The sequence below is a fragment of the Squalius cephalus genome, assembly GCF_949319135.1.
Source record: "Squalius cephalus genome assembly, chromosome: 17".
NCBI classification, from domain to species: Eukaryota; Metazoa; Chordata; class Actinopteri; order Cypriniformes; family Leuciscidae; genus Squalius; species Squalius cephalus.
In genome coordinates, this window is record NC_137138.1 from 2,182,488 (window position 1) to 2,195,749 (window position 13,262).

The window sequence follows — 13,262 nt, forward strand, 5'->3', positions numbered from 1 at the left end:
CACGTCTGATGTGCACATGTTGTTATACAGAACTATTAGAAACCATGAATAGTCGAGATTTATTAATAGCCTGCATATACCCTTTTCTCTTCATTCACTCTTGTTCTGTTGAGACTCGAGCAATGAGAGTTCAGACTGAGAAAGAAGCTCTTGATAAGTGTGTATCTCTATAGGAGAACTCTGGCTCGCAAAATACATTATTCCAGCCAAACTGGTTTGATACTTTGCTAGGCTCGATTACTCACACAGATTCTGCCTTCTGCATTGCTTGATGTGTCTTTAAGTACTTGAAGCCTGATGTATTTGTGAGGAGTGGATTCAAAAACTGGAAAAAGGCACTTAACGCATTTCACAAACATGAGGGGACTCAGTCACACAAGAATTGTAATAAACTTATAATAAAAAATATATAATTTTTAACAAACTAAATTAAGTTGTGTGTAAAAATGTCTCAATTTGAAGTAATTTTCATTGTTTCTGAGTGTATACATCAATGTGGAAAAGGACTTTGATCCTATAAAACAAAAAGAGATTATATCAAACTTGATATGTAATTTTACCTTGCTGCATGGAGAAATCAGAAAAATCTGTAGAAATTACAGTATTACTGGCAGCTACTTGCCAGTAACTTACTGTAGATTTAAATTGATGTTATTTACTGGCAACAATTTGTTCAAAATTAAATGAACATTAAACATTAACAAGTCTTTATCTTTACAGAATAAAACTAAAATAACATCCTCATGCAAAGCATTCTGGGAACCAAAATCTGAAGGAAAAAAACAGAAAAAGGTTGATGAAGATTTCTGGTTCCCAGAATGCTTTGCATTAGATTGTTATTTTATAATTTTATTCTTTAAAGACAAAGACTTGTTAATGTTTAATGTTCATTTAACTTTGAACAAACTGTTGCCAGTAAATAACATAAATTTAAATCTACAGTAAGTTACTGGCAAACAGCTGCAAAACTACAGCAAATTTTTTACAGTGAGGTTACTTGTAGAGGTCTATGTTTTCTAATCAGTCGTTTTTATTTGAAAGACATGAAAAATGTGCAGTGTGGGGCCCTCGAGGGCCTCGCAGCTGACCACTGTTATAGCGGACAAAAAAAAAAAAAAAAAAAACCTTTCCTCTTCCACACACAAGGGTGTCGGTTCCCTGCACATACCCAGCCAGGCCGAGGCATGAAAGCCATCCCTGGCGGATCACAATGGGTTCTGAACACAACAGAACAAGGTTACTCACTCCAACTTGTGGGCATAGTCGACACTTCGCGAAGAGTAACGTGGCACTCGTCCTCCGCACCAAAGTAATGAGCTTATTGGCAAAAGGGGCAGTGGAAACAGTTCCTCCAGCCCACAGCGAGTCAGGCTTCTACAGTCGCTACTTCCTCGTTCCCAAGAAGGATGGCCCATGCTAGACCTCAGACATCTGGGGCCTCATTTATAACCGTTGCGTACGCACAAAACAGGCCCTGAAAGAGGCGTACGCCACTTCCGACGCATAAGTTGTGATTTATAAAAACGAACTTGACGGGAAAATTTGCGCACCTGCACGCAAACTCTGACCCATGCGTACGAACGTTTTGGCGACACCGATGGTGAGCTGGAGTTAAATGTCTTTTTGGTCACTTTTAGACAGAAAATCTAAAGAAAATTAAACATATACAGAAAGATTATACAAGTACAATTTCAATCACCAAGCCTGTCACTTGAAGCAAATATCCATTCCTTCTTAAATGTCCGCGGCAGCGAGCGCGTTGGGCCGTTTAGTGAAACTGACGCAAATAACAGTTTAAAATAATTATTTAAACTATGTTTTACTTATTATATAAACATTTAGATTAAATATGCCATTCAAATTAATGGAGTTAAACACTTAAACATGAAATCATTACATGAGAAGTTACAACATTTTTTATATTCAATCAATAGAAATATTTGTTGTGGATGCCATGTTTTTGAACACTTTTCCTGTGGCGTGCTGTGTTTTAATGTTTTAACCACAGAGATAATTGCTTATCATGATAATACCAGATTGTCTAAGAAAATAGTTTTGTGCAAATAATGCCCAAGGCCTATCTGTTTCCATTAAAAATATAAATCAGTTAAAAATACAATTCGGCCAGTGGAAAAGATTGAGAACATCTTTCTCTGAAATGTATTTTACACTATTTGATTTAGCTATGTATTCAAAAACAAGGCAAGGATAGACAACTATTTTTATTAATGTCGCCTAATGTGTCTTGTAGGCTACCGTTAAACGTTATCACGTGGATGAATAATAATATGCAAATGATATGCAGATGAGGATCTCCATAGTAAAACTAGGCGTTGTAAGCTCCATATATGGTTATTTCGGGGTGGAGACACATGTGCGCACAATCTTCCGCTGACTGGGATTTATAAAGTGACTTCTGCGCAGGTTCTGACGTACGAACGGTTTTATAAGTCTTAATATTTTTTTGCCATTTTTGGCACCCTTTCGGGCGCACGTACACTTTTAGTAAAGTTCCTATGCACAGTTTTATAAATGAGACCCCTGAACAGGGCCTTATGAAACGGCCATTCAAGATGCTAACCCAGAAACAAATCCTCGCGCTAGTACACCCTGGGGGATTGATTTATCTTAGTGGACCTGAAAGATTAATCCTTTCATTTCCAAATCGCCCCCCATCACAGACCGTCTTTGAGATTTGCGTTGGGAGGTGTGGCCCACCAGTATACGGTCCTACCATTCAGACTTTCCCTGGCCCCGCGCACTTTTCCCCATGAGACAGAAGGGAATGCGCATCATCCTGAACTATCTCGACGACTGGCTTGTTCTGAACTAAATTCCCACAGATCTGTGCTGGAAAGCCTGGGACTCAGAATCAATAGCACTGTTCCCCAGTCAGAGGATTTCCTTCCTGGGCGCAGGTATAGACTCAGCCCACATCAAAGGTCCTTCACACTGAGGCCGAAATTTTCATATGCGTTTTTTCGTATTCGTGATTCGATGGCTCTGAATTGTCAACACACCATTCAAAATGCTTGCTACGGATGCGAAAATCACAGAAAATCGAACCCGATTCGAATTTATGACACATATCCTCTGGATGTTAATTCTATTCTGTAAAAGGACGTGAGGTGTTTTTCTCATTTGCTGTAGTTTATAATTTTTACACTTCTGTTCGTACAATTTTGTTTAATCCAAATTTTACTTATGTAGCCTATTAAACGCATTCATGCTTTTGTGTGGTTTTTAGTTATTTTTCTTATATTTTAGAAATTAAACGAAGTTCAGAACAATCACGCTAGGATAGATTTAAAAACTTGATAGGCTGCATTAATACAAGTTTATTTCAGTTATTGCATTCAACGAATGAAAACAATTAGTAAAAGACAGTTTAAAAACATTGTGAGGTACAAAGGAAAAGCACAACGAAATGAAATCAATGTTTACGAGTTGAGGTTTGCTGTGCTTTATTCTAACGTTACACAAAGTGAATGCCTGCAATCATTCAGGAAAGAGACAACTGCGCAAAACGTGCTAACTAATATTTTTTAATATAGGCTATAAACGATTACGAAAAAAAACGATTATACAGTAAAAAAAAAAAAAAAATTCATGATTTATCACAACTTTCTTATCTTTTGTCAAATCAAATAATGTGGTTCAGATAACATACTATTTTGAGTTTTTTGTTTTTTGTTTTTGTTTTTTAAATAATCTCCTTCGTTGTATTAATTCAAAATTACAATTTTAATGAACTAAATGTTTTAGGCAACCAGGTAACTTACTTACTAAACCAACACATTTTTATTTATTTATTTTTAAATTTATTTATGCATACAGTAAATGTACTGTACCCTTTTTTTTAAATAATCCATTAATCCTGCTGTGATACAAGGAGCTTGATTCTGCAATATTCATGTAAACCCACTGAAACCGAAAATCTCGCAACACCTGAATCTCATGATAAAGACCACAAGTATCATCACAAGCTAGATTGATAGACCACACCCCAATACAAAGGGCAGAAACTTAATTAAACTTTAAAAAACCTCAGGTGTGAGAGTCAGTTGTACTCGTCTTCCCATCCGAGCACAATGTTCACGTACACAGTCTCTGTCAGCACTGGAAAACAGGAGTTCGCTGGGACATTAGATCATGTTCACCTGACGCTGATCGGCTCGGAGAGATGCAGTGATCAGACTCTGCTGGACAAGTCCTTCTTTCAACGTTTTGCAAGAGGAACGGTAAGATTTTTGTTTTTCTTGACGCGCGTATATGTTATTAAATATAACATAGAAAATAGTTTATCACTTATCAGATCATTAAATCCTTTTTGTTTCCTCACAAAAAGTGAAAAATCTCAGTCTCTAGTATGACTGTTTAAAGTTTCTCCAAACTGCATCTCTGTAACCCTACTTTTCCCTACCAAAGCTTCCACATATTTCTTCACTTCAAGTGAATCACTTGTCCAGTTTATTTCCAGCAATATAAAGCACTCTGACAGATAATCCAATTTAACATCATGTTTGAAAATGTATGGAAGCTTGTTTCTGCCCAAGTATAACAAGGTATAACAACTAAAAAGATAACTGCCACCTTTTTATCTTGCTATTCTTTTTCTCAGAATTGTGTTTTTTTTTTTATTTTTTTTTTTATAGTTTTAAAAAAAGTCAGAAATGCATGATATTAACTCACAATTCTGAGGAAAAAGCAGTTTTCCCCTCTGAATTGGACTTCATAACTCACAATTCTGACTTGAGATTAACTAGGGGCATCCTGTATGGCAAGCTGTTTTAGCTTAAATTGTACCCAGCGTTACTTGTCGTAATTGCATTTTTATAGTAAGAATTCAATTAGAGTGCTCTACATTTCTATTCTTACTAGTAGCAATTACAATTAGAGAGCTCTCTTTCAATTATTGCTAGTAAGAATTACAATTACTGAGCTCTCTAATTCAATTCTTACTAGTAACAATTCCAGTTAGAGAGCTCTACAAATTAATTTTTACTAGTCATATGTCTCCATTGACTTCCATTCACTTTTATTTATGGAGCTCAATTGAATTGTTACTAGTAAGAATTACAATTAGAGATGCTCTACAATTCAATCATTACTAGTAACAATTAAAATTAGAGAGCTCTCTAATTTTGTACTAGTAAAAAAACGGATTAAATGCATGTATAATTGCGTAGCTCTGTAATTGAATTAAAGAGCTCTGCAATTGCATTCTTACTAGTAACAATTCAATTGTAGAGCTCCGTAATTAAAAATGAATGGAAGTCAATGGAGATGTAAATTCATTTGTAGAGCTAATTGTAATTTCTACTAGTAAGAATTGAATTGTAGAGCTCTCTAATTGAATCCTTACTAGTAAAAATGCAATTACGACAAGTAACGCTGGGTACAATTTAAGCTAAAATGGCTTGCCATAATCCTGACTGCAGTGAAAATTGTGTGTGCATTGTGTGATTAGTTTTCCCTAATTACACTTTAATGTTTGCACATACTGTACCCTGTGATGTCCAGTCGAGGCCTGATTCACCAGTTTTACTGGAAACGGGCCTCATAACAGAAGGGCCCTCAGTTGCACTTGAATCGGGCCACCGAATTGCAAAGGCTCTGGTTGTCTAACAGAAGCTGTCGTTAAAGGTGATGCCCATCGACGTCCATGTGAAGGAGACGCTGGGAGACATCGTGCTGGTGAAGCTTGAGAAGAAGAACTTGCTCGATGATCAGTGGTACTGTCGAGTCATCAGTGTGACGTCTCCCTCCGGAGATCGCTTCGACTTCCCCTGTTATCGCTGGATCGCGAACGAAAAGGCAGTGGTTCTTCGCGATGGCATGGGTGAGTCCTATCCCGACTCTCATCACTATCCAGTCCTGAATCAAACACGTCACAAATACTGTAATTTATGTGTGTTCCTTTAGCTCGATTGTCTCACGAGGATAAAACCGGTTTGCTAAATGATCACAGACGCATGGAACTGGAGTCCAGAAAACAACTGTTCAGGTTTGAGGACACGTTACAATCCCGGACAATATTCTATGGTGTAATTGCTGTCTCTATTTTCCCCCAGATGTTTTAGTTTAAAATGCTGAACACACTTACACCATTTCACTTATACTTTGTGACACCAAATATAACTCACTGAAAGATGAATGTTACCTCTTCTTGAAGGTGGAAGAAGTGGCAGCCTGGTTTCCCCATGAGCATAGATGCCAACTCGAGCAGTGAACTCCCTCTGGACGTTCAGTTTGAAGCTGACAAAGCTGTGGACTTCGATGAAAACTTCGATGAAGCGTAGGTTACACAGTTTGCATTCATCCCATCCCAACATTCTTCAAAATATATACACTTTAGTTCATTTAAGCATTTAGTTCAGTTGAACTAAACTAAACATAAAAACTAAACATTAAATGAACTAAACATGTTTGCAACATGAGTAAATGATTTTTGGGTGAACTCTTTAACCAGGGAATATCCCAAAATAAATTGAGAAATAAGTGAAGCTGAAACTGAACCAGAAAATCTGATAATGAGCATTCAGCTGATGTGTTTTTCCCGGTGTGATCTCTTTCAGGATCAAAAATCTTCATCTTAACAAACTGAAGAGCTTGTTCCAGTCATCTTGGACAGATATTGAAGATTTTCAAGAAATATTTATGACAATCAAGAACACTGTGTCAGGTTTGAACAGTTTCTTCCTTTGTTAAATTTTTTCTAATACAAAAATGAGCTGTCCAACTTGGTGTGGGGAAAAAATCAAATAAACAGGCTGAGACACACATTGTTTGCGTTCCCCTAAAATCACTGGCATTATTCCCTCTGACAGAATATGTGATGGAGAACTGGGAAGAGGACTTCATGTTTGGCTATCAGTTCTTAAACGGCTGCAATCCTGTGATGATCAGGAAGTGCACCAATCTTCCAGACGGGTTCGCAGTCACGCAGGAGATGGTGAAAGGCTCTCTGGATCGAGGTCTCACACTACAGGAGGAGTTAAAGGTCAGGAGATAATGCTTGGTCCTCAGTGGTGTAGACTGGACAGTTGCAGTGGTCAATTCTGGATGCGAATGAATGAGATTTTCACTCTAAACACCTCTCTATTACAGGAGGGAAACGTCTACATCGCAGACTATGCGATCCTGGAGGGAGTGCCAGCCAATGCCACCGACCCGAACACCCAGCAGTATTTGTCTGCTCCCTTCTGCCTTCTGTACAAGAACAGCCAGAATGAAATCATGCCGATCGCTATTCAGGTGTCTGCAGAAATCATTTAGTGAAGTATTATTTCAAATTAAAGTTAGCATTTGGAGTTTACCAAATATTCTGTTGGTTTACTTGATCTGGAACAGCTCAGTCGTCACACTCCTGCTGGGGCGAACACTGTCTTTCTCCCGAGCGATGGTCGCTACGACTGGATGCTAGCCAAGATGTGGGTGAAATCCTCCGACTTTAATGTACACCAGTTGGTCACACACATTCTCAGGACACATCTGACATCTGAGGTTTTTGCCATAGCCATGTACAGACAGCTCGCTGCAGTCCATCCAGTGTACAAGGTAGATTTTGAAACTCATGGCTTACTGCTTTACTGAAGGCCGTCATCTTGCAGAAAATCATTGCAGCCTTTATGTTCTCCTCACAGTTGCTGATACCTCATGTCCGTTTCACCATTGCCATCAACACTGCGGCTCGAGAGAAACTCATCTCTAAAGATGGGATCTTTGATAAGGTATCTTGAACCCTGGATAAAGTTCCTTTGAACAGTTTCTTTTCATGTTTATTCCTGGTTCTTTCTCATGACTTTGAGGTCTGAAGAGGCATAGTCATTGACTTGATCTTATCTAGCTCTGACTCCCGTTTTGTAGACTTCACTGCACTTCTCTAAAGAAGTGTCTACAAAATTGTAGTCTGAGACTCAAAGATTCACTAGTGTCCTTGTGTTTCAAAGGCTCTTGCCACTGGTGGAACAGCAATTGTGGAAGTGATTCAAAAGGCCATGAAGACTTTAACCTATAAGTCCATGTGCTTCCCTGAGGCCATGAAAGCTCGAGGAGTGGAAGATCTGCCCAACTACTACTACAGGGACGACGGCATGATGGTCTGGAAGGCAATCAGAAGGTACTTTACAGATGTTCAAATTAGTGGTGTGACGGGGAATTAGGGTTTTTTTTTTTTATGTGCTTGTATTGTAATGAATAAGGTTATGACACAAATTTTAGAGACCAGTGAAATTTCACCATATTCCAGTTTTGATGCCACAGCTAAAACTACTAGCCTAAATAATATAAATTTCAAACATTATTAAAGGCAAACATCCGGTAATAAAATAAGAACAAATAATCAATCTGGCTCTGGCTCTAGATGAGATGAATCCTTATTAAAGTTACAAAAGTTATTCAGCCAAGAGCAATGTGGGGTTTTCCCCTTATTTTCTTGTTTGATTAACATTAATAACACAGACAACAGCAGAAATATATTAGGCTGCTGTCACTTTAAGACATAATGCATGGATCAATATACTGATACTGTACACATGCTGTCTTTTCTCAACTGTTTACATTCACTCAAGACATAACAGACTGTTTACTGGGATACTCGCTAAGATGGCCATTTTGATAATTTTGTGTGAATTTGTCCATTCAAGCACAAGACATGAAAGAGAACTCTATTTAGTATTCACGCACAAAGCTTTTAGCGCGCATGTTCTTTTGTGTTTTCTTGCGCTTCAATGTTTTAATTGGCAAGGCTTAAATGGCTGCAAATGAATTTTTTTTTTTTTTTTTTTTTCCTTTTTCAGCAAACCATATAATAGATGCAATGTCAGATTTGAGAATAACCGTGTGTTTTTTTTGTTTTTTTTTACTGAACCGTTACATCCCTAGTTTAAATGCTAATGGTGAGAATTAAAAACAAAGAACAAATTAAAGCATTTGACACCAAGGTGTATTTTTTACGTTTGCTGATTCATTTAACTTGATCTTCCTCCAGCTTTGTTTCTGACGTGGTAAAGATCTGCTATGGCAGTGATGAGACTGTTCAGAAAGACAAGGAGATTCAAGCATTTGTTCAGGATGTTTGCTTCTCTGGTCTGAAGAATTGTGGTGAGTACAGGATCATTTAACTAGAACGTTAATGTGTGAGTGTGTTACCGTCTCAATGACCCTGTGAGAAGTCCCGGACGAGCCCCCAATTCTCACATGCTTTCCCAGTCTGGGGAGGGCGTAACAAGGGAATTCATGGAGGGGGAAAAAAAGCTCTCCTGTCCCAGCATTACAAAAAAAAAACATAACAAATTAAAGTTTATTTGGTATATTCAAAGTACAAAAAGGGAAGCTTTATATAGACTCCAGGAGGGGACCAGGCCAAAATAACAAACAGAAGTTCTGACTTTAATAATAATAATAATAATAATATGTTTATTTTCTATAGCGCCTTTCAAGAACCCAAGGTCGCTTCACAATGCAATACAAATAACAAACAAACAGCAAGCAAACAGATACAAAGACCATCTGCTTATAACAGACAAACAATTGACATGAATCAAAGAAAAACATATTGTACTATCAAAGCATACAATTACGACAAAGTAAGTAGCAAATAGGGCTGAGAAAGTGGGGAACAGGGAAAACAGTGTCGAGGATACTTATTTATTGGGCAAGCTTGAAGATATGAGTTTTAAGTTGTTTTTTGAGAGACCAGATGTTGTCGGCCGCACGAAGATTCGGGGGCAGCTTATTCCAAAGCTTTGGGCCAACAACACTAAAAGCCCTACCGCCCACCGTAGAGAGTCTGACCCGGGGTACTACGAGTAGGTTTTCAGTGCTGGACCTAAGGACCCGAGTTGGAAGATATGGCTGTACCAAATCAACAAGGTATTTGGGTGCCGGGCCATGGAAGGCTTTATACACTAGGACCAACAGTTTGAATTGGATGCGGTTTATGACAGGAAGCCAGTGCAGTTGTTGAAGGATAGGAGTGATATGGGCAGATTTTTTATTATATGTGAGGGCTCGTGCAGCAGAGTTTTGTACCATTTGAAGGCGGTGTATTGCTTTGGTGGGTAGTCCGCTGTATAATGAATTACAGAAGTCCAATCTGGAAGTGATGAAAGCGTGAATGACAGTTTCTGCATCTATAAAGGTAAGAGATGGGCGAATACGCACAATATTCCGCAGGTGAAAGAAGCATGATTTGACAGTCTGACTAATGTGTGAGTGAAAGCAGAGCGTGGGGTCGAACAAAACTCCCAAATTCCGTACAGTTTTTGAAGGCCTAATCTCAATACCATCTATATCGATAAAAATGTCATGTCTTGGTGAGCCCTGTGATCTAGGGTTAATCAACAGGATTTCGGTTTTACCAGCATTAAGCTGTAGAAAGTTAGAGGACATCCATGTTTTAAGTTCGTGGAGGCAGGAGATAACTGAAGAGGGTGGAAATGATGAGTTGGGATTGATTGTGAAGTAAATTTGAATGTCATCAGCATAGCTATGAAAATTGAGGCCATGCTGTCTGATGATCTGACCTAACGGTAGCAAGTAGATTAGAAATAGAAGCGGGCCAAGTACAGAGCCTTGGGGCACACCGTGAGAAACAGACACAGAGCGTGAACGATTCTTACCTATCTTAACAAATTGTTGTCTATCACATAGATACGAGGTCAACCACTGAAGTGCCGCACCCGTGATGCCTATTGCAGACAATCGTGAGATAAGTGTAGAGTGGCACACAGTGTCAAATGCTGCACTGAGGTCAAGGAGAACCAGGATACTATGTGCACCAGAATCAGAAGCCAGAAGGAGATCATTTAGTACTTTTAGAAGAGCTGTTTCTGTGCTGTGGTATGTACGGAAACCAGATTGAAGAGGTTCAAAGAGATTATGTCTCTCTAAGTGTGATTGCAGTTGTGCCACAACTACCTTCTCAAGTAGCTTGCCAACGAAAGCGAGGTTTGATATTGGTCTATAATTGCTATGAATGGCGTTGTCGAGGCCGGGCTTCTTGAGGATTGGAGTAATGGCCGCTACTTTCAGATTAAGCGGAACAGTGGCAGTGGCAAGAGACCTGTTAATAAGGTGGGTAATAGGTTGAATGAGTAAAGACAAATGAGTTTTTAGAAGGTATGTTGGAATAGGATCAAGTGTACAGGAGGTAGAGTTTGATTTGTTAATCAATTTTTCAACCACAGATGTATTAGTGAGTGAAAAAGTGTCTAGCGGACAACCAATCAAATATGGAGTTGAAGGGGTAGCTGCAGTAGAAGAAAACGACTGATAAATGTTGTCAATTTTTTGAAGGAAAAAAGACTGAAAACTTTCACAAAGATCAGCAGAACCAGTAAGAGCTACGGTGGACGGTTTGACCAGTTTATTTATTTCTGTGAAAAGAGCTTTAGGTTTGCATTTAGCTTTGTTAATAACAGTAGAAAGATAGTTAGAGCGTGCAATGTTAAGTGCTTCTTTGTATTTCACTACTGAATCAGAATAGGCTATGGCGTGGACAAGAAGGGAGGATTTGTTGTGGAGTCTTTCAAGACGCCTACATTGAGTTTTCAGAACTCTGAGCTCAGGGGTAAACCAAGGAGAGGAATGAGTAGACGGAACAGTTCTAGTTATTAAAGGAGCAAGCTCATCCAATACATCACCAATCGATTTATCATAGGTAGAAACTATCTCATCAGGACACAGCAGATTGAGTGAGGAAGGAAGAGCAGAAACAGCAATGGCAGCGGAGAAATTTTCAACAGTTATAGTTTTCAGATTTCGGTAGGATATGATAGTGTTGGTTATAGGCTTTGAGGGAAGTACTTTATAAACTATCAAAATGGGGGAAAAATACCCAACTCCCTCTCTAACCAAAGACAAGAGAAAACATGGACATTAACCACAATGGCATCCGTCTTCCCACTACTTCCAAAATAACAATCACATTGATAACCGTTTCAAATTTAAATCCCTCAAGTGTCAGTGAACTTAACAAAACTGAGTAACAAAAGTCTTCTTCAGTGAACTGTTGTACAATAAGATTAACATGCAACACTGGCACACTTGCTAACGTCTGGTCAGGAGAAAACATTCCACATAAAAAAAAAATTTCACTTTTTGTAGGGAGTTTGATTGATAGGCAATCTGATCAATCTTAAGGTTGAATTGCCTTTGTTTTTCTTAAAAAAAAAAAAAAAAAAACTAGACATGAGTTGGCAATGAAAAATTGAAATGGTGTATTGACCATTGAAGGTCTTTGCGAATGATCAATTACACCCTGGGATGTAACATGTTTGCATGCTAGCATATGCAGTGTTTACACCACTCCTAAAGGCATGCGTGTGCTAAACCTGTAGCCAATGTTCACAGAGTTCCCGGATTCCCTGAACACTCGGGAGCAGTTGGTGGAGTTCCTGACCGTTGTGATCTTCACAGCTTCAGCACAACACGCTGCAGTCAACTTTGGACAGGTGCGTTTACACTCTTCAGGATGAATATAAACCATATATATATGCTTATATCTGTCTGTATGTCTGTCCTGTGTTCCAGTTCGACTGGTTCTCCTGGATCCCCAACAGCCCTTCCACCATGCGGAAGCCCCCTCCCGCTCAGAAGGGCCAGGTGGATATGGAGTACATCATGGAGAGTCTGCCGGACCGCGGGCGTTCCTCTTTGGTTCTAGGAATAGTTTGGGCCCTCAGTCAATTCCAGGACAACGAGGTTTGACTGATTCTTCAGAACTAGTTTGCATAAACTTGCTTCCTACAAATTCGTTGAAACGTTGTTTTGATTTGTGCAAATCTTCTCCAGCTGTTTCTAGGCGAGTATCCAGATATGTACTTCACTGAACAACCGGTCATGGAAGCCGCCAAGACTTTCCGCAAGAAATTAGCTGAAGTGACCAAGATCATCAAGAGCCGAAATGAGGATTTGAAAGTGCCGTACTGGTATCTGTCTCCAGACCGAATCCCCAACAGTGTGGCCGTCTGAGAGAATGTCGCTGGGGGAACTAGCAAACATGACAACCAACAAAACTGCTACAGTAACTGCAAGGACTTAAGTGAAAATGCTAGTCTGGATGAAATGTATTAAGAAATGAATGTCTACACAAAATAAAAAAAATTGAATGTGCAGTCGGCAGTTTTGTTTTTCTTGTGCTTTGGTATAATAACAATTGTTGAATTTGTCCTGGTCAGATGAAACATGCATAACTAAGATTATTCAATAAACCAACTTCTCATTTTCAACATCACTTCAGCTCCTGCTTCTGCTCT

The 13,262-nt window shown here is 38.9% G+C and overlaps 1 protein-coding gene across 1 annotated transcript; it reads left to right on the plus strand.

Annotated features, from left to right (window-relative positions):
• Positions 1-4,053: 4,053 nt before the first annotated feature.
• On the plus strand, positions 4,054-13,016 carry LOC307174585 (polyunsaturated fatty acid 5-lipoxygenase-like). The gene is made up of 14 exons (XM_079898501.1): positions 4,054-4,241; positions 5,647-5,842; positions 5,926-6,007; positions 6,176-6,298; positions 6,579-6,685; positions 6,831-7,003; positions 7,111-7,257; positions 7,354-7,560; positions 7,647-7,733; positions 7,953-8,122; positions 8,993-9,105; positions 12,358-12,458; positions 12,538-12,708; positions 12,799-13,016. The coding sequence occupies exons 1-14, from the start codon at positions 4,092-4,094 to the stop codon at positions 12,976-12,978; spliced, it is 2,007 nt and encodes a 668-aa protein (XP_079754627.1). The 5' UTR covers positions 4,054-4,091; the 3' UTR covers positions 12,979-13,016.
• Positions 13,017-13,262: the final 246 nt, after the last annotated feature.